General features: G+C 48.7%; 1 protein-coding gene and 1 pseudogene across 6 annotated transcripts in view; both read right to left on the bottom strand.

Annotated features, from left to right (window-relative positions):
* ZDHHC14 (zDHHC palmitoyltransferase 14) overlaps nt 1-20,536 on the bottom strand; it is a 220,206-nt gene that overhangs the window by 18,035 nt on the left and 181,635 nt on the right. For all 6 annotated transcript variants that reach the window (XM_039873872.1, XM_039873873.1, XM_039873874.1 and 3 more), the window contains 2 exons: nt 12,920-13,057; nt 9,544-9,592 (listed from right to left, as the gene is read on the bottom strand). In XM_039873872.1, coding sequence (XP_039729806.1) covers nt 9,544-9,592; nt 12,920-13,057 — 187 coding nt within the window. The remainder of the gene's footprint in view (nt 1-9,543; nt 9,593-12,919; nt 13,058-20,536) is intronic.
* Nucleotides 13,701-13,819, bottom strand: LOC120611464 (uncharacterized; annotated as a pseudogene).

Below are 20,536 nucleotides of genomic sequence, written 5' to 3'. Positions count from 1 at the left end.
ACAAAAACCCATTTACTGATTTTTTTTTTTTTAAAGAGAAATGAGAAGAAACATGCCAACTCCACTAGGAGCCAACTTAATAAGCACTTGAACGTTTACTGCATCTGAGATGAGTTTCAAATTCTAGCAGTTACCACTGCCGGCCTTGTCTGTCTTCTCCCAACTCCCAGTAAGACAGCGGGTCCCCTTTGTGGCCAGGGGCATGGCTTTAAATTCCCTGCAGCCCCTAGCCCAAGATGTCACACCGTGAGGCCGTCGCTAGATGATCGTGGAATTGAAAAGGATTGACAGATGCCCCTCCATTGAGTTTCTGCACAATTCCCACAGTACCTGCTCTGAGGGTCTCTGTGCGCCAGCCCCATCCGGGGCTGGCGAGGGTGGGGAGGGCTGAGCTCCCGGCCCTTCGGGAACAGGGGTCTGTGGAGGGGAGATGGTCTGGCAGGGAGGCGGAAGTTGTATTGGGCAGAATGGTGAGGACACTTCAGTATTTGGAGAACCATAAAAGGTGAGAAATCATGGAACTCAAAGCCTTTTAACTTTTTGGGGTTCCTGCTCTTTTTCTCAGGAAAATGCAAGCAAACACATTTTTCCTTATAATTTCAGAAGGCTTACAAACTCGCCTGACACCGTTCCATGGATACCCATCGACCCCCAAGTTAGAACTCCCTGATCTATTCTCATCAGATTAGAAGCCGAGGGTCACAGTGGTCAAGCCACTTACAAAAACTCACACAGCAGTTCATGGCAGAACAGAGCTGGAACTTGGCCTCCAGACTTCTGGGAGAGAAAGAACCCTTCCCAAGGTCCCAAACCATGGCAGTGTCATGTGACAGGCAGCAAGACCGAGGTCGTTTGTGACTCAAACCTCATCCATCAGTCCCATGGCCTTAGGGTTTGTCTGATGTGTGAAGAACTTACCTCTGTGGACATGTCATCTCTTCACATTCTAGCAGTCAGGCTAAGACCTGATTTTTTGCCTAGTGTCAAATCCAGATGACAGTTTGTTTAAAAAAAAAGTCTGTGTTTCATTGACCAAACTGCCCCAGATCCCAGAATGGCCAGGGGACAGGGAAGTCCAAGGCCCTGCCTCAGGCCCTATCTTTTCTGAGTGTTGGGCTTATGAGGCCCTGGGTGTTGCAATGCTGGGGGTCATTGCTCTGTGGACACCAGACATGTGCCCCTGAGTCCTCACCCATCTTATTCTGCATCAGGTCTCTGTCTTGGCTCCTGATGTTTAAACATAAGACATAGATGCTGTTGGGAATCATTTTTTTTTTTCCTAAAAATTACAGCAGACCAGGCAATGCTCACTTTCGCGAAGAGCTTGGCGGAAGAGGGGGAATCGGAGGCAGCCCCCTGGTCTCTAGATCGTGTCAACATTGGCATTTGATGCTTTTAGATATTTAGGTTCAAGAACTTGTCAGCATATTTTGTCATGAATTAGATGACCTGATAATCCTTAGACAGAGACAGGAGAACATGGCTTGTGCCCCTGTCACCTGAGAGCCCATCATCGTGTCTGGGACGGAGGCTGCTGACATCACGCTGATTCACGTGGCAGACACTCTGAAAGTGCAGAGTCCCTGAGACGCTTCAGATGAGATCATCTGAGCCTCATCATTCAGTCTCTCAAATCCTTCTCTCCCACATGCTTTTACACCAGGCCATAAAGACATGTTGCTGTCCCAGATTAATCTATGAAGTTACTATAATTCTAATAAAAATTCCGGCTGGCATTTAAAAAATGGAATTAGACACAGGCTCCAAAATTCATCCGGAAGGGAAAATGTATAAGAAAAAGTAAAACATATTGAAAAAGAACATCATGGGGATGGGGGCGGGAGAGGACTTTTCTAGTCAACAAAACAAGGTGAGGGCAGCACCTGACGGAAGCTGACACAGACGGGTGGACGGAACAGACGCGTGGACGGAACAGATGCGTGGACACCGGGATAAAGAGGGCGTTTCAGTTTAGTGGTGGAAGAGTAGACCGCGGCTTCTCAAGGGGTGGCCCGTGGACACATAGGGTCCCCGAAATCCTTTCACGAATCCCCCAGGTCAGACCTATTTTCCCATCAGCACCCGGACAGTATTTGCCAGTTTCACCCTCAGTCTCTCGTCCAGTGGCTTCTGGGGGCTGCGAGGCAAAGAAGTCCACGCTCAAACTGACAGTGAGCGCTTGAGCACGCTCTGCTTTAAAATTTTCTGTGTTAATTTCAAACGCGACCTATAAAAATTGATAGAATCTACATAGACAAACGCTCTGTGCGGCCCTCAGTAATTTCGAAGCGGGTAAAGGCGTTCTGAGCCAGCATGTTTGAGAACTGCTGTAACAATATTAGCCATATGCGGACCATTCGCTAAGCATTTGGGAAAGACAGAGTTAGAACTTTAGCTCACACCACGTGCATAGAATTATACTGCAGATAAATTACTGTGCTAACCTTAGGAAACAAAATATAAAGGCATTAGAGGAAAATAAAATAATTATTTGTATCATTCTGGGGTGAAGATATTACGCACGAAGCTTAGGACCATACAGTATAAAATTTATAGATTGATTTTTGTTAATAAACTTTTTTTTTTTGTATAAAACATGAAGTTAACGGATTGGGAGAAAAATACTGGCAAAAGATATTTAGAAGATTATTATTGAGAATATATAAAGGACAAGTTAATAGAAAAAGAACCAACAGCCTGGGTAAAGAATTGACACATTGCGGTAAGAAAAAAAAAAAAAAAAAAAAAGGCAAACAAACAGAAACTATGGACAAACCAACTATTATCTAGAAAATAGAAATTCAAACAATGAAGTTTTTCAGCCCATCAAATTGACAAAAATCATAGTCCTGGTAACATGCAGTGTGGGTGACGGTGGGAGGAAATAGGAAGATGATTGGCCCGATCTCTTTAAGGGACAATTTGGCATGTCAATCAACTTTCTTTCGACTCAGAGATTCTACGTCTCGTTGTCATTCCTAGAGAAATTTTAACCCTCGAGCACAAAGAAATACATACAAGAAAATCCACGACTCCATTTTTTTTGAGCAGTGAAAAAAAGTAAGAAATCTAAATATCCACCAATAGAAGAGTATACTACGGTTCGTCTGTATTCTGGAATTCTATAAAGCAGGGGCAGAAAGAATGAGGCAGCTCTATATGTTGACATGAAACTATCACCAGGAAATACTTAAAAATCAAATCGTGGAACCATGCAGAGGGTATGATCCCTTTTAGGCAAAAGCAGGTTCCTGAGCTGTTTGTCTGTTGGCGTGTGTGTATAAATGCACATGTATGCATTCGGACTTTAGAAGACTGTCTGGAAGGACCCAGAAAAACTGGCAAGGATTCCTATGGCATTACAGAGGAAGAGACAAAGGCAATACTTCCTTTCTCACTCTTACTTTTCTGACCGTTTGAAATTTTTTACAGTGAGAATATGTTCTCGTATCACTTGGGCAGTTCTAAAAAACAAATAGGCTCCTCTCCTGACTTTATGATCTTCCGAGACATAATCTGATGCTTTTTCTTTATGAAACTCCCTCCATCAGACTGGGGAGGGGCAGCGGGGAAAAGTCTGTTTCCTGGTAGTTAGGATAACGGGGCTCCAGTTCCGGCTCCAGTGCAGAGCAGAATCGGGGTCATTTAAGCTCTCATTGTGGGTCCAGCTGTGAGACCTAAGGACGCCCATCCTATCTATTTTCTGGGGTCCTTCTGAGGATCAACAGATATCAAGTTGGATGGCCCTGATGGCCTGGAGTTAGCAAAGGCCTGTGCCCTTCCTCAGTTGTCCACTGGGCCTATGGTGTCCTTGCTTATGTGGGCTCTTGGGCCAGCTCCAAACCTTCTACCAAATTCCACTAAAACAGGATGCCGCCCGTTAGGCCATCGTGTATTTCAGATGGTGTGCCTTTGAAATGACGGCCAATTGGGGAGAAAAAGGCTCTCTGTCCCAAAACCCCACAAATGTAGAATTAATTACCATTTGATTTCCCAAGTACTGAAAACTCTTCATTTTGGGAGCACCGAACAATAAGTCATGATTAAAAATGACTGTAATCCTTTTAATTGGACATCGGGCTCCTCCTCCGGTGACGGGGAAACCTGCTTCTGAGGGGATCCACCTCCCGGAGCCACGCGGCTTCCCTGCCTGACGCTGGGTGGCATTTCCCGCGAGGCTGTAACGCAGTCACTGTCAGGCACCTGTTTTCCTCTTTCCGTGTCTCCTGCCCCTGGTTACTCTAGGCTGGCGCGGAGGTCGCTGTGTGTTATCTCTTGGGCTCTGTTGGTAAATGTTCCTCAAACCTCAAACAGAGCTCGTTTCTCCCCAAACCAGTGCTAGCCATCTTCCTTTTCCACTCACTGTGCCTGGGGCTGAACCCTCGGAATCACTCTGTCACTTCCCTCCCACCCCCACGCCCCTCTCCCCGCTCTCCACCCCTCCTCATACTGATCTGACTGTCTAGCTCCCAGCCGAGCTTGTCATAGATTTCGATTTGGGGCCTTTCCTTTGCAAAGTCTCATTATTTCACCTCACTGTTGTTCACTACTGCAAGACGCATATGCCTAAAAGCAAAACAACAACAAAACCCGGCTCTGATGACGTCTGTCGTTCACCGGCTCCGAATCCGAGCAGGTTCCCTGTGTCCAGGAGAAGGTGGCTGCTCCTTCGCTGGTATTCGGTGCTGTCAGCATCCCAGCCCCTTCCCCGGAGCAATTGCTCCCGACCCTCCCCACCCCGCACCAGGGCTTAGCGGGCACTGCGCCCTCCCCCTGTGCCCGCCGTGCGTGCTAGTCTGTAAGAGCATCTGTGTGCTGACACCGCTGGGGCAGACGCGCGCTGGCTGGAAGCATCTGCTACGTTGCCAGGGCCAGCACCCCGCCAACCTTGCTGAGGGGATGAATGAGCACAAGTCTGGCCTCAGCCTGACGGAAGGCCTGCTCTTCCCGGACAAACCCGATGCACCCACCTGGGGCCCAGCTCAGGACGCTGGCCTTGCTGGGACCTCCCCATCTCCACGACCGTTAGGACCCGCCCAGCGCTCCAAGCCCGGTGCAGACGCCACCTGCCAGTGCCTTCCTTGACTTCCCTGCGGGATGTACAGCTTCCTTCGGGGCCGCACGCCCCACCTCGCATGCATTCGGTGATGTTTTTGTGACACTTAAGACTTATTCTGCTTTTAAGAAGTCAGAGTCATAGTCCAGATCTTGGCATCCACAGACGTGCGTTGAGGAAAATGAGTCACGCTGCCCGCCCTGTCGCCGCGCTGCCCGCTTTTGATGGCATGTGCTTCAAAGGCCTGGGTGGATCGCTTTTCGGCTTTGTGAGCCCAGCTGGTTTGCGTGTGGTGGGCGTTCAGTAAAAGGATCACGAAGGAAACAGATGCAGGGTGGATCTCCTCTGTCGGAACCGGCCTGGCTTGGGGACCGAGGACCCACGCCATCCTTTCGGGAGAAGACTCTCCTTTTGTTCCTGCCCCTGGGGAAGGCCACGGGGTCCTTGAAAGTTCATAGCACCGGGCAGCCACCCCACTGGCTCCAGAGGCCTGCACCCCCTGCCTCTGCTTCTCCGATGCAGGGAAGAAAAGGCGTCAGGTCACAGGGACCAGTGAGCAGGCAACGGGAGGTGGCCAGGGAGGCCGGGAACTTCCCTTCCTCACTTCCTTGCCATAGGCAGGGCTGAGGGCACAGACTGGGAAGGGGCCTGTGAGTGCCCAAGGAGCCAGGCGCTCTACCCACAGTCACTTATGAGGTCCCCCGTCCGCCCCCCGCCCCCGGCCCCCTCCTCATCCGCTCCCCTCTCCCTCCCCGGCTTTGCTGCGCTCTGGAGTCACGCCCCATCCGGCCTTGGGCTGCTCGCTGAGTGAGCTGGTCCACTCCTTTTTCTTAAAGTCTTGCCGGTTTCACGTGGGTCCAACAAAGAGCTTTTAGTTTATCCTTGTTTCCATCATTCTGGTCAGTATTTCTGATAAGCCGTCTTGGTCGGTTGTTCATTAGCCATTTTTGTTTCTAATCTTGCTTCAGCAAAAAGATTGTTTTTAGTTGGACGCTTTGTGGCGTAAATCCATTGTGAGAAACCTTTGCCTGTGTCCTCATTTCTCATCAAAATATTTTTAGAACATGGTCAGGGGATCGGATGAAAGGCCACTGAAAAATTGTGACACTTCTTAATAGACTCGCGAGGTAGAGAGAGGGATTCTTGTCCAAAGCACGTATTTCAAACAGAAAACACCGTGAGGACAGGGGCCTTTGGGGAACTGCACGGCTGAGGCGGGAGGGGCGTTAGCGGCCCACCTAAAATACCAATGTGCTTTGTAACTGAAAAACCCAGCACCTCGCTTTTGAGCATGGGTACGTCTGATGTTCCTGAAATTCTCCTCTACTTCTGGGAAGAATAAAGAAAATCGGGGCTGGGAGCATGGCCTGGACTGCTCGCTCACCTTCCCTACCGGAGACAGACAGGACAGCTGTCAGATTCCGCCTGAACCTGACCCTTGGACCTCACTTTTCTCGGGGAAGGGAATGGGGGTGCTTCTACCAGAGAGTCTTTCATGTTGGCTGAGGCAGCTGCCCGAGATATTTTGGCTTCAGCTTTAGGTGGCCTTTTTCCAGGCAGGAGCCCGGCATGACAGTGGATCAGGAGGTGCCACCAAACCAGTGGGGACCGAATCAGTAGGAGGAAAGTTATGAAGATAATAATCTCTGTAAGTTGTAAGGGGCCGGCCAGTTTAAGCAGGGCCTTACAGGGAGTTCTGCTAATGTTTTCAGCCTGAACTCAGGGCAGGAAAGATGTATATTTATATTATTGTGTGTGTGTGTGTGTGTATATATATATTCTTATGTGTGTATATATATTATATGTGTATATCTATCCATTTTTTTACCCATCGCTCACCCTCTCTTCCCTGGATAACAGAAAGGGCAGAACAGGAAAGGGAGGGTCGCCATCGTAGACTCAGCAGTGACCGGCCTGCCAGCGAGCATCCTGGGCTCAGACGCATACCTTCCCACTGCCCTGCACTTGAGCACCGGATTCCTGCGGTAGCTCCTGCCCGAAGGCCTGGGGGATCGACGGAACAATGCCTCCCCCCACCCCCAGAAGATGCTCTGATCCCCGGCACCTGTGAATGCATTACCTACACGGCAAAGGGACTTCACAGAGTGGAGGTCACGGACCTTGAGACGGGAGATTCTCCTGAATCTTCAGGGTGGGGCTGATCTTTAAAAGCAAAGAGGTTCTGGTTGAGGTCAGAGAGATGGCCGAAGAAGAGGCAGGACAGATTCAAAGCGAGAGGGACCCTGTCCACTGTCACTGGCTTCGAGAAGGAAAGGAGTCGTGAGCCAGGGCGCACCAAGGAAACAGGGACCTCAGGCTTGTATCCCATAAATTCGGTCGACCACCTGACCAAAGCCGGGCGAGGGTTCTCCCCAGAGGCTTCAGGTTGGAGTCCAGCCGGCCAACACCTTGTGGGACCTGGAGCAGAAACCAGGCAAGCCCACTGGCTTTTGACCTACAGAACTGTGTGATGATACATTTATGTTGCTCTAAGCCTCTAAACGTGTGGCTAATTATTACAGCAGCCACAGGAAGCTAATACAGCTGGACACGAGCCGAAGGCCCTGGCCTGAAGGTGCCAGGCTATTCTGCAGCCGAGCGCATCTGGATGCTGTAAGGGGCCTGCCACACCCTCGGCAGGGGTGGCTGCCAAACGCCTGGACGCGGAGGACACGCCTGGGTCACACCGTCAAAGGGAAAAGCATCAGGCTGCTGGTGGCGGGTCAGCCGCCATCAACGGCAACACTGTTTGGCTGACATGGTTATGAGTTTTCAAAAGCTGGGCCACAAGGGAAACGCTTTGCCTCCACCTGCGAATGACGTTTCAGAGGACGATAAGCTAAAATTGGCTCTGAGCCAAAGGAGAGGATTTCTCTCCTCTCTCTCTGTTCCACGTGAATCGTTTCCCCAGCAAGGTCGGCCCACTTCGAATTCACCGCCACCCTGTCTTTCTATCGTCAATGCTGCCTTCTCCCCTCACGGGGGCACAGCACCCCTGACCGCACGGCCAGAACATGAGCCTGAGCAGCCGCGTGTGCTCTAGAATGTTCCGGCACAGCCTGCCCATCGCATACGGTGCCACAGAAAGAGCCTCCTTGAAATCACTCCCGCCACACGTGTAAGCAACGCTTTGGTGTCAAGCCTTCTCTGCTGCACTCCGAACAGCTGGTTTCGTCAGCACGGCACTGCCCAGGGCAGAGTGGCTGACGACCGTGGGTCAAAACATTGAGACTCAAGAGGGCTGAAAGGGGAGGACCCGGACCTCGTAACTAAGTATGATGGAGAAGGAATTAGAAGCTGTCTAGGACTTGCTACCTGCGCTTTTCTGGCGACTCCTTCCAGGATTGTGAGGTGACAAGACCCAGAAGTTGGAAAGTCTGTAGTGAGCACCCCGAAGACCCGGCAGCCACAAGCCCAGCACACACAGCTCCTCGGCTCCAGTGGGGTTGTAGGGGGGCATGCCCGAAGGTGCCCTGAGAACCCCGTGAAGCAGCAGGTAGCCCACAGGTCCCAGGCTGGGGCAGCTGCAATGCCCCTGGCTTCCTGCCCGCCCTGCTTAGAGGAGTCTCCGTCACTGACGTCTGTCCATTGAAACACATGCCTATCTCAGTCAAGATGTGCATTCTTTAAGATCCTCTACCACAGATGATGACTCCTGGGAGTAACAAGGAGTTCAAGTCCAGTTCACCTGGTTACATGAAGAAGATAGAGACCCGGGTCCCAGACGGAGCCAGGTCAGCGGGTCCAGCTGGCTGACGCCACACCAGCTAGTGTAAAACCTAAGGGGACTGGGTGGGGGGAGGGCATGCAAGCACTTAATGGGTGAACATTTTTTTTTCCAGTTCAAATTCCTATGGCATACGCCTGTATGTACCGTTTGAAAGGATGGGATTACTCCAGATGAGTTGAGACTGACCATCTTTAGTCTATTCTGGGCTGTGAAAAGGTGTTTTGTTCCCACAAATACACATGGGTTATCGATACTGCTCAGAGGAAGCCAAACTCACTGCCGGACGGAATCCACACAGAGGCTGGGGGATTCCCATCTGGTGGCTGCCTACCAAGATAGAGACCCACACAGTCTCTCAGATCCACACAGGGCCATCCACAAATATTCTCCAGGGACCACTTGCTGTTCAAAATAAAGTCATTTGGAGCTCGCAGGCTTACTTCTCCCCAAACCAACCTGATCTAACGCACATCAATGTGGCTTTCTGGGGGTGGGTAGGAACTCACACTTGGTTTCCTAGCTAAAGAGCACTGCAATTTAAACAGGGCTAAATGAGTCACTGCGAAGTTCAAGCATTCAGATGCCATTACTCATGCAAGTGAATATTAGGGAGCTCTTTGGATGCAGTACAGAACAAAAAGAATACGATTTCTGAGGAGACAAGCCAAGGCACGAGATGAAGAGGTAATGGAGTAGAAAGTTGGTCCAATACTTAACACATCAGCCTTGTGAAAAACATAGCAACCAGAAAGGATATCTTGCAGGAGTGTCCTTAAGAGCATTTAGGAATCCTGTTTGCTGAGACCCTGTGGGAATGAAACCAAAATTTAGTATCAGAACATCCGTTTCCAGAAAACTGCTTTCATGCTAATGCTCTCATCTACATAACAATAACAGGTGTCTACAGGTCAATTAAATAATTACTCTGTGTACGCGCTACAGTAATCTGTATACTGATCCCAGATTGAGAGCCCACTAAAGTTATGCAACAGGAAAATAGCAGATTCATAACTAGACCCAACATCTGCAGGATATTTTTTCCATAAAAGCAGATGGATGTCTGCATACTTTCCCATAAATTACGGTTCAGATTACTCTTTTGTTTTCTTCATCTTAATAGGAATACAGAATACTGTATGTAATTTTTTTCTCTTCTTTTATGAAAGGCTATTTTCCCAGAGTTTGTTAACTTTTGACCCCTAGACGTCCAGAAACTAGGCTATGTACAAAAGACATCTTTCTCGGTGCCCAGAGTAAACAAGCTCATAAAGCTGAAGTTTATTACCGACCCCTATTGGGTTTAAGACATTTTAAAATGAACTGTCTGTGCCAGAAGACATTTCTTTAAGGGCTTGAGTAAAGATGCATCTGACAAGAAGCAATTTTTATTTTATGTATTAACATTATGGTTCTTACGACTAAGAGCCCATACAAAGGAACCCTGGAAGCTCCCATGTTGGGGTGGTGATGCCTGGTCCTTGCTGTGCTGCATGAAACCACGTGTTTGGGGACGTGATCTGGCCCTGGGAGCAATGAGATGAATAGGGAAAAGATATAATAGGACTGGTTCTAGTGCCTCTCTATGGCATTGTCTGCCGGTGTGGCCGCAACGTGGGAGTAGACCCCTCTTTGCAACGGACCCATGTCCAGCTACGGGAAGGCTGTGAGTGGGACTGCTCCACATTCTTCCTCGAGTTCCCATGCCCTCTGTGCAGGCCTCCCCTCCTCCCTGTGCCCACTGGCCACCACTGAGGCACAAGGATGTGCCATGTGCTAGGATGCCAACTGGTGGGAGATTGAATGCAGGAAGCTTAGGACTTTCTCATCCTCCCTGCTATGCCAGGAGGGCAAAGCCAGCAAGCGGGCTGCTGCAGACCTTAGAGCAAACACAATCTTGAGGCAAAATGAGGAGAGCAGAAGCAATGACTTCCTTTTCCTACTGTGCCCAAACTGCATGGATTCCCAAACTCTCCTTCCTCTTCGAGGAATTCCAGACCTCGGCTTGCCAGGAATCTCTGCGGTAACAGAATTCTCGCTGCACCTTCCCCTCCCAGTCCTGCCCTGGCAGGAAGAACTCAGGTGACAGTTCCCCAGCTGCTCTCAAACAGCCCTCTGCCTTTGTCAATGTCTTCGGAATCTTAGGGGGATCATGGGAACCACGTAAGAAACTCTGTCCTTCCTGAAAGCATCACCCGCCAAGCCGAATGGGAGGCGGGGGCAGGGTTGTTTAGTGGGGGCGTTTGGGAGGGGTGCAGAACGAGCCGAGAGGAACACTTTTATTTGCTTTTGTCCAAAATGTTCAGGTGACTTTCAGCAGATCAATTCTGAATGTTTTCTTGGTGGAAGATTAGATTAGCAATATAGAAGCATAAACCATAGCAGATTAAGTTTGCTCAAGCCAGAGTGAGTGAAACTTTAGAGGTGAAAAGTGAAATGTATATCACAACTGTGGTGGCAGGCGGCTGGACTCACCATGCACGTGTGTGTGTGGTGTGTGTATTTATTGTATTGTGTGCAATGTGTGTGTGTGTGTTCTCAAGTTTGTGTGTGTGGATGAGCGAATGAAAGTTGGCCCTTGATATCCAGAATGTAGGGGCAAAGCCATAAATGCAATGCGATACTATATACAGGAAAGCATTTTGAAGTTACTAAAGATGATATAGCAATGAAATGTTTAGACGCTATTTTTTGGCGTCATAGATAATAGGCTGGAATATCACTACTTCTTTCTTCCATCGTTGTGTACACGATTGCTTCTTCTCTCTGATTCTTTCGTCTGTTAATGCACAGATAAGACCCTGGCTGCGTTTGCCATTTCGCGACTCTGAAAGGAGAGAGCGAGGTGCCTCTGCAGACGCGCACTGGTATCGTGCCCGCTTTCGTGGGAAAGGTCTCTAATGACTGTCAATCTCTTTCCCACCAAGTTATGGCTTTCAAGCGTATGTTACAAATTTGTGTCACGTTTAGATGAAAGGCTTTCGGTCAGAAAGAATAAGAACTAGAACTTAAAATGCCTATCGAAATTTGGGATACTCCATTTAATGTTCAAAATTGGCCAATATTTAAAAAGAATTAACACGAAACTTTCCATACCACCCACTTCCCCTGGGCCCCATACGAACTCCAACCAAAAGAGAAGGGGAGGAAAATCTTCCTAATGATCCTTAGCATACCCCATTTGTGGTTTGAGCGCTGCTTCGTGGGAAGAAAGTGAGGCATGTACTTAGATACTTTCTAGAACATTCCAGAAAGAGGCTCTGTACTTGCTGATGGGTGGCTGTACTTGAGGCAGGTGGAAAGCAGACACCACTGGTCTTTCATGTTGCTAATGGCACTGTGACAGAAGCTTAAATTTATAGTTCAAAGCCAATTAACTTCCTCCTCATCACTCCCTATTATAGGAAAGTGAGTGGCCCAGAGACAAAAGAAATTCAAAGTTATGACCTTCGGAATAGGGAATGAAAAATGCCATTTACTCAGGCAAGTATATACTAAAGTCGTTTATATCCAAATCTCATTTTTAATCAAGTATCTGTCTTCATATGCCAGGGGTAATTTGCTAATGTTCTAGCAGTTCACTAAACTTCTTATCAAATGTATGTTTTTAACATATGTAGGTTTATGTGTAAGAAACCCAGTCTTCACTCCCAGACACTACCCCCCTCCCCCGCCCCAGGGAGAGTGACTGCTCCTGCTTAAGTAGATCTCATATTAAAAAATAAAAAAAAAGCTCTACAGTTCTATGTGGATCGCTGTAGCATGGTATCCTTTGTGCAAAATGTGGGGGATGATTCTTCCATTGAATTCCTTAGCAGAAGAGAAAGTGAAGTCACTGAGGTTGGACTAGGGACAAGTGTAACAAGGAAAAAAGTCTTATCTGTTAGAGAGAGCCTGACCTGGGTGTGACCCTGGCAGCTGCCGTTGGAAGGATGGGGCATGGGGAATGGAAGGGAGGATGAGAGGGACGGAGGAACGAAACAGGGGTCAGGCTGCAAATGAGGAAGGGGACGGGGGAGGAGAGAGAGAAGAAAGAGAAAGCCCGGAATGATCAAAATCTCAAATCAAAATTAAATCAGAAAACCAAAGTCAGGCAAATGGTTACATACGTGATCTGATTTCGCCAGCATACTTACGAAGAATGACGTGGGTGATAACGAATGCAAATATAAAGACTGTCAGAAAAGACAGAGATAAAATAAACATATAAAAAAATCTGTAGTTTCTTTTCCCCACACAGTTGCCTACCCAGGGACAGTGGTGATCAAACCGTTCTGCAACGAGAGAGAAAAAATATGGAAATCATTTAATCAGGTGTCTTTCTACACCAGAGCCTCTCCCTTGCCACCCAATACGCTGATCATATAACCATGATATCATATTACATATTTCCAAATTAACACTCAGAGAAATGCTGAACAGTAAGACATCTCAAACACATATTCTTTTAACAGAACTTCACTGTTTTGAGGAAACAGAGTAGACATTTATTCTCATTATAATCAGAAAAGTAAAAGCTCGATTCTTCTTTAAAAAAAAAGAACAAAAAAAACCTCTGGTTCACAGAACAGTCTTCCCTTAAGACGCCGGCACCTCTGAAGTTCAGTGCTGAGCTGGGAGCCACTAGGTCTCCACCCTTCATGGGTGTGTAGAATTGAGTGACTGCTTCTCATGGTAAGTGGCTACGGAGACAGGTTCCTAGGAGTCTGGGACGGGATAGAGGGACCATCCCTGGTTCTCCCAACCCAGTCACACACAACTGCTTCCTGAGGAATGCCTCTGCTATTTCAATATTCAGGAGGATAGATATCATTTTTATTTTTTATTTATTTTTTTAGGCGAGGCAACCCTTGGTTGACCTCGCAGATTGCAAGGACCGTGTCAGCTTGCAATCTCTTATTTTTTATTTATTTTTCACACCTACAGCACCTGGTCTTCCTAGGTGGTCTCCTATCCAAGGACTAACCAGGCCCGACCCTGCTTAGCTTCCGAGATCAGACGGGATCGGGCTTGTTCAGGGTGGCACAGCCGTAGACTGGATTGATATCATTTTTAAAAGTGAACTACGATCTTCAAGTGCAGTGTATCCCATTGGGTCTTTCAGCCCACAATTCTCAGCTCCCTGACCTATAAAACAAGAGTACTTCATGGAGTGCTCGTGGGATTAAACAGAATAATGTCTGAGAAGGCATTTTAAAAAAACGTACAGGATGCTTTAGAGTGTGTTGAGAGAGGTCACAGACATGCACATACTTGGCCCGGAAACGTTCAGGACAAGGGTGATGCTGCCTTATTTTACGGGCGAGCCAACTGAGGCGTGGCGGGAAGGGAGACTGTTCGCATGGGGCCACACAGCTCAGGAGCCATGGAACTAGAACTTGAAAACAAGTCTTTCTCAGGGCTGAGCCCGTCTTCCCAATGCGCGGGCTGCCTCTAGCACTTTGGAGGTGACCGAGCGCTGGCGCTGGGCATCTTATACTGTCACTCCATGATATACTAAGGACAAATCCACTTTTAGCCTCGGGAATTTCACTTGACCTCTGTAATGCGTTTATGGTTTGTTCTTCCCTGTGCAAGTCATGGCTACGTGCTTCTGTTCCGTACTGCTCGGCTGGTCTTCTGTTCGGGAGGACGATGGAGAGGGACATTCGAAAACACCCACCCACCTTGGACTGCCCGTGTGGGGATGGTGGGAGTCGGGGGTGGGAGGTGCCAGGCATATGACATAGCTTTTTGACTAAATTTGACTAAATTTGACTAAATTTAGTTCTGCCCAATTTTCGCATTTTATCTATCCATATGTACCTGAGAAACATACAGAGAGGGCTACATGAGATGTGACCGTGTAAGTCAATTTCATCACTCTCTGATCACCTATCATAAATCAGTCACTTCACGTTTTATGTCTGCTATAAGCTTATTTCTTGGAAAGGGCATGAGGCCGCCTGGAGGTGGTGGCGGCAGAGGAACTGTAAGATTCACTGTGGTCTGAAAGTGACATTAACAAGAAACAGTCCGAGCAGAGGACCTGGAGAGAAATTTCAGAGCTCACTGTCCTGGTGATAAGCTGGCGGCCTATAAGATGTTAACACTCGAAGGAAGGGAATTCCAATTAATGTTCCCACATGAGTTACATGTTCCCGTGTGCTGCCAGCCTGCACAGTTGGAAGGGTGAACCCCAACCTCATTCCCCCCCAACACGGGCTGTCCAACGGAGAAGTCCACACAAAGAAGCACAAAATGGAAACAAATCTGAACCAGCCAGATTTTCCTAAGACTCCGAGGCTGTCTTTTGAGAGGCCGTCTTTTCTTTTTGATATGTGAGTGTAGAAAATGGGGCTGAGGAGTAGAGGCTGGGGCCCAGAGGCACATAGCGGGATGGAACCTCTGCCTCCAGCTGACACAGGGCTTGGGAGGCGTGATTCACGCCGTGGTCCCCATGCGAAGTGCCGAGGACTTGGCAGCCTGCTCGGGGTCATTTCTATGCGGGCAGAAGGCAGTCGTGTCATGAGCTTAGGAAGTTTCCTATTAGCTAAGCTGTGACACTGTGCCTTCCTGAGGGGGACAACCGGAGTCGTGAAAGCAACAGCGGATGCGACGTTGACACCGTGCTCGAGGACACCTCAGGCCTGTCTCTCTGGCAGCCCTGACTTGAAAGCAGTTTCCATTTAGAAACCTGTCTGATTAAAATAATTTTTTTTTTGGCCGATGAAAATCCCACTGAGAAAGAAGGCGCACTGAGCGATGATTTTATTTAGTATTTTTTATGTCCGCCTGGGTTTGTTGGCCACGTGGCGGTCTATGAGCCTGACGGACTCCGTAGGCATCCGAAAAACAAGGACGCGGTGGCGTCCAGGGCCGTCTGTCTAGTGGCCGCCTAATACGCCCACCTCCATCCTCGGCTCCTTTCTCAGACGCCCGGCTTCCGGTCAGGGGCTGCACCCAGGGCTCAGGCTGGGCCTCTTCCCTTCTTCATGGACTCTCTCTCTCACCGGGCAATCCCTCTTCACCCCAAGTTCAAATGCCAGCTACATGTTGATGACACCGAAACGGCCACGTGTTGACTCGGGCAGCTGACTCATGCTGAACCACCTGACACCTCAAACTCAGCACCCAGAGAGAAGTTCCCGTTATCCCTCCCCAAACCGGGTCCTCGTCACGCTTCCCACCGACCCTCTGTTCACCCAGAATCCCAGGCGCCACACTTGACCGTGTTCTTTCCCTCACTCCCACACCCAATCCACGAGCACGTCCTGTCAGCTCTACCCCCATCTTTACCTAAAATCCTCTTACCTATTTTTATTTGCTTTTATCTGTCAACTCTAAGCCTTTACTAAATATCTGTCAAGTGACTGAACAAACCCTGGAACCACCAAAAGGACATCCACGCAGCAAGCACACGGCCCAATGTCACGCAGGCAGCAAGGCCGGGACGGGTCCAGCCCCATCGCCTCCAGAACCCTCGACCGCGAAATGCCACGTGCCTTTCTCAGCTATGTGCCATGTGCCCAGCACTGGGTCCGAGGGCTGCGACGACCGAGAAGGCGAACAACCACGCCACACTGCACGGCTCCCAGGGGATCCCGCTCTTGTCTGGTGAGGACGCTTTATTTTCAGACTCTAAAATATTCCTCAGAGCCCAGGAATGAACTCCTAACAGAGAAAAACCTAACGGGGCCCTGAAATCCGTCTGCTCTCTCACCGTCGCTGGCGGGATGCCACGTTCCCCTTTCGTGGGTCAAGGATGACCGGGATGAGGGCCGGCTCATCCTGTCCGTCACGGTTCTGCTCTGAGGCACTGGCTGGAGCTCAGGGGACCCAGGGACGCTTAGGAGATGCCTGGGTCGTCTTGAACGGGAGGCTTGTGTTATCTGGTTTTTAGGGAAGGAGAGCAGATAAGAGCTGGGACCAGCCGAGCTGGGGAGAGAGCGAGTGGCCACAGCTGACACAGGGACCTGAGTGAGGCCGTCATCGGCTGGGAGGGAGAACATGTAGAGCAGGAGGGGGAGCCTGGCAGCTGGCAGCACAAGCTGCGTGCAGCCACAGCATCTGGGACATTTCAAACAGCTGTTATTAGAGGCTGGTTTGTGTATTTTCTGTGTGGAAAATTCCAACGGTGTGTCCTAGGTCCTGGGCTGTGGGGGCAGGGCGCGGTGACGGGAGAGTCTTTGAAGAAGCACGTTCGAGCTGCTGCTCCATCTCTTGGTTCTGAAGTTTGGGTCCTGCCCAAAGGGAGGGGTCTCTGGAGGTTTCCTTTAAAAAGAATGAGGAACTATTCCCTAAAAGAGGCCACAGAGGAACACAGTCTGTGGGGAGGGAGTGGAACATGGTGAAGTGTGGGGAGCTGATTCATCTAGAAAGTTCTCTAATTTAAATTCGGGATCTGAGTTAGTGAGCTGAGGGGCCTGAGCACACCTTAGTCGGCATCACGCTGCCCTTGTGGACTTAACTCTCCTGACCCAGGTGAGGCCTTGAGGTGAGACATCCTGGTAGGCCCAGCACCTACCCATGTGCCAGGCATGTAGCAGACACCCCACAGATACGCTCAGCGAAGGAACAGACACTTCTAATTGCCTTAGTAGCTTTCCAAGTGATCACTGTCCCTGGTTGCCAGGTGGAGACATTGGAAAATGATAATGAAAGATAAGATTTTGGGCGAGCCAGCTGCAGAAGGCAGGGGTCAGTGAAATTTGAATACGTTCAGAGAAGGCTGAGGGTTGGAAGATGGTCACTTGAAGCTAACAGAGCTGAGTGGACAGCTGTCGCTGTGAATCAGCTCAGGGAGAGAAGCTGCCTCTGGCCTGCCTTGCTAACCGCCAAGGAGGCAGAGCTGGTTTTATTAATAGCTCCTAGGACGCCACTGGGAGACCCAGAGGCTACGGGGGCAATTCGGGCAGGGGCAGCAAATCTGAACAGTCACCTGAGCTCAGATTCTAAGTGGGGCCAGAAGGTTCCATTAAATGGCTGGAGGAAACATAGTCCAGGAAAAGGAGTTATGGTCCCGTTTCGTTAACCCCAAACTCTAAATCGTAAGAAAAAGAATATTATTAACGATGATTAAAGCTACCATCCACCGACTGCCTGTTTCATGATTATGCCATTTATCCTTGATAATCGGTCTGCACGAGGCAGGTGCTGTCCCCACATTTCCCAGAGGAGGGGAGCGTGGAGATTGGTGAGGCATTGCCCCCCAGGAAATGCGGGTGCTGAGCTGATAATGCTATCCCCCTGATTGAAGGAAGATTTAATTTCTGGGAGAGATGAAATATGAAAAAGAAGGCTTACCAACAAGGAGAAATGGAGGAGTTAATTAAAATTTAAATTGGACGGTACGGAAAAACTCGCTGAAATCGTCAGGAAAAACTATTTGCAAAAGTTGGATTTGAAAGCTGCCAGAGAAAGGAATACGATGTTCGAAATGTTAAGAATTTGAAATTTCCCAGAAGTCAGACTCTAATGTAATTCCCTCAAGAGTGGGCTCCAGAGATAGATAAAAATCATATCCTCAGGCCAAGCCCGGATGGCCTGAAAATTCTGTGTTCCATACAGTGGGCGTGGGCTGGGCAGACTAGCGTGCACTTGGTCAGGAGGGGAACACCCCATCTCCTTTCTCCAAGAGTGTCTTCAGAAGTAAGGGAAAGAAGAGGCAATTACCATCGAAAACGTCTCATTTAAATGTTAGATTTTAATTAAGTTAAATGTTTTTAAAGGTATGAAGTGGAAAATGACATTTGCTTTAAACCTAGGGCATTTTACCTCCAAAATGAGCAAAACTTTGCCTTGGGAGACCTCTCCTGCTTTCTTAGGATGAGGAATGTTGACATGTAGTGGCACAGATCGTTGCCCAGCCTTTACGGTCCCCACGTAATTCATAAAATTATGTAATATGAACATTTAAATATTTCACTAGCTACAGGACTGGGGGACCACGTTCTTATCAAATAATTCATGCTGTTCTAGATCTTTCAGTAAAATCGACATTGCAATCGCTTTGCCACTGTGGTCAACGCCGAGTCAGAGGATCGCACGTGCTTCCTAAGTCTCCCCATCCTTACTTTTATCCATCCTTTTTCAAGTCCTCGCTTTGTGCCAGGCACTGTGCCGAGCACATGAATTGTGTCATTTAATTTTCACAAAACCTGGTGAGGTCGATGCTGTCATGACCATTTTACAGACAAAGGATGTGCAGACAGGAGTTGGCATCAGAAACCACATGTTAATCTGAACTGTTAATCACCACTTGTCACTGCCTCCTGTGCCAGTTCCCTGCTGGTCATTGTGCCCAGAGGGCTTGAGGGCCCAGGCCTTCCCTCCTAGGGCAGCACCCGTGGGTGCCCGCAGCTCCAGGCACAGCACATCAGCAAGAATGGGAACAAGAGTGGAACACTGTCACACCGAGACCATCACTTGTGTGGTGGCCCTTGGGTCTCTTCTGGTCCAGGGCATCTATCCTCTGCAGCATGCCAAAAAGATCTAGCTCGTATCTGGGGATGCCTACCCTCAACTAAGCAGCACTCTACAGTGTGGAAGGGTGGCCTCATTCTCAGCAAAGTGAACATCAGAGGAAGCGGGAACTTCTTACAGGGACGTATGGATTTGACAAAGCTGCTTTGCAAAATGAGTTACTAAGACTGTGGAGCTTAGGGGGTTATTTGGGACAAAGGGATGTATCAGCGAAGCAGGTTTCTTAGCTCCTTTTATGAGAATGAGTTCTACCTGTTTAATTTTATGGAGGAACAAAAAACAAGAAATCATATTAGCTGACTCTGAGGTCTTAAAGTATTACTATATTACTTTTACATGGGGACTCAGTTTCTTCATATGTAAAAAGTTGGTCACATAAGCAAGCACCAAGACCGCTTTGAGCTGTAAAATTAAATGCGAAATGACTGTGTTTTATCAGTACTTGTTTGGATTCTTCTGGTCTTGTGTCCTTGCCAACGTCCTACAAGACAAGATTCTGCAGATTTTAGTTCCATTTGTTAAAAAAACGAAAACTTTTCAATATAAAAGCAGTTAGTACGTGTAGGATCGGCGTAACCTGTACGCTACAACCAAACATGACCTGGGACAGCGACGTGGGATCTAAGTGCTCCTTCCTCCAGGGTCTTATTCGCCCCTCCTGGCTCTGCCCTCACCTGGCACGTCGCTGAGTCTCTCTGGGCATCGAATGCGAGAGCCCGACGAACAGATGGCTAAGGTCCTTCAGCTCCCTAAACGGGCAATGTTACTTCTATGTCCTCAAATGTTCTAGGTTGGCTTAATTTTGTGTTCAACTCCCTGCTCTAATGCCGGGGGAGTTTTGTGCTTCTCGAAGGTGGCATAAGCATGCACGGGAGATGCATTTTGAAGCAGCTTATACCATGAGGTCAATCTGCGCATCAGAAACAAAAATGCTTATGATGCTATTGAGAAGAGAGGAAATTAAAAAAAAAATGGCCTCCAAAGAGAAGCAAAGGGAAATAGTGGCTGGAGAAAGTGAGGGAGAAGGTAGAAAAGGATTTAGCTTGTGATGTAAATTGTTTTTGAAAGGAGATGTAAGAAAGTGACTAGAAATGCGATTACTTTACAAAGTGAACTGGCTGGTTACTATGCAGAAGGGACTCCCGTGATCCCCACATCCTGGGTCCAGGAGGTCAGAGGTCATCACGAGAGGTGGTAAATTCCAACCAGGCTGAAGAATCGCCCTCCCCCCTCTCTTCCACGGCATGCCAGCCCTCGCCCCCTTCTTAAGACCCAGAATCTGAGCCCCA

Source organism: Pteropus medius, unplaced genomic scaffold, assembly GCF_902729225.1.
Source record: "Pteropus medius unplaced genomic scaffold, Ma_sr-lr_union100, whole genome shotgun sequence".
In the NCBI taxonomy this organism is placed as follows: Eukaryota; Metazoa; Chordata; class Mammalia; order Chiroptera; family Pteropodidae; genus Pteropus; species Pteropus medius.
This window is presented reverse-complemented; position numbering and strand designations above follow the sequence as displayed.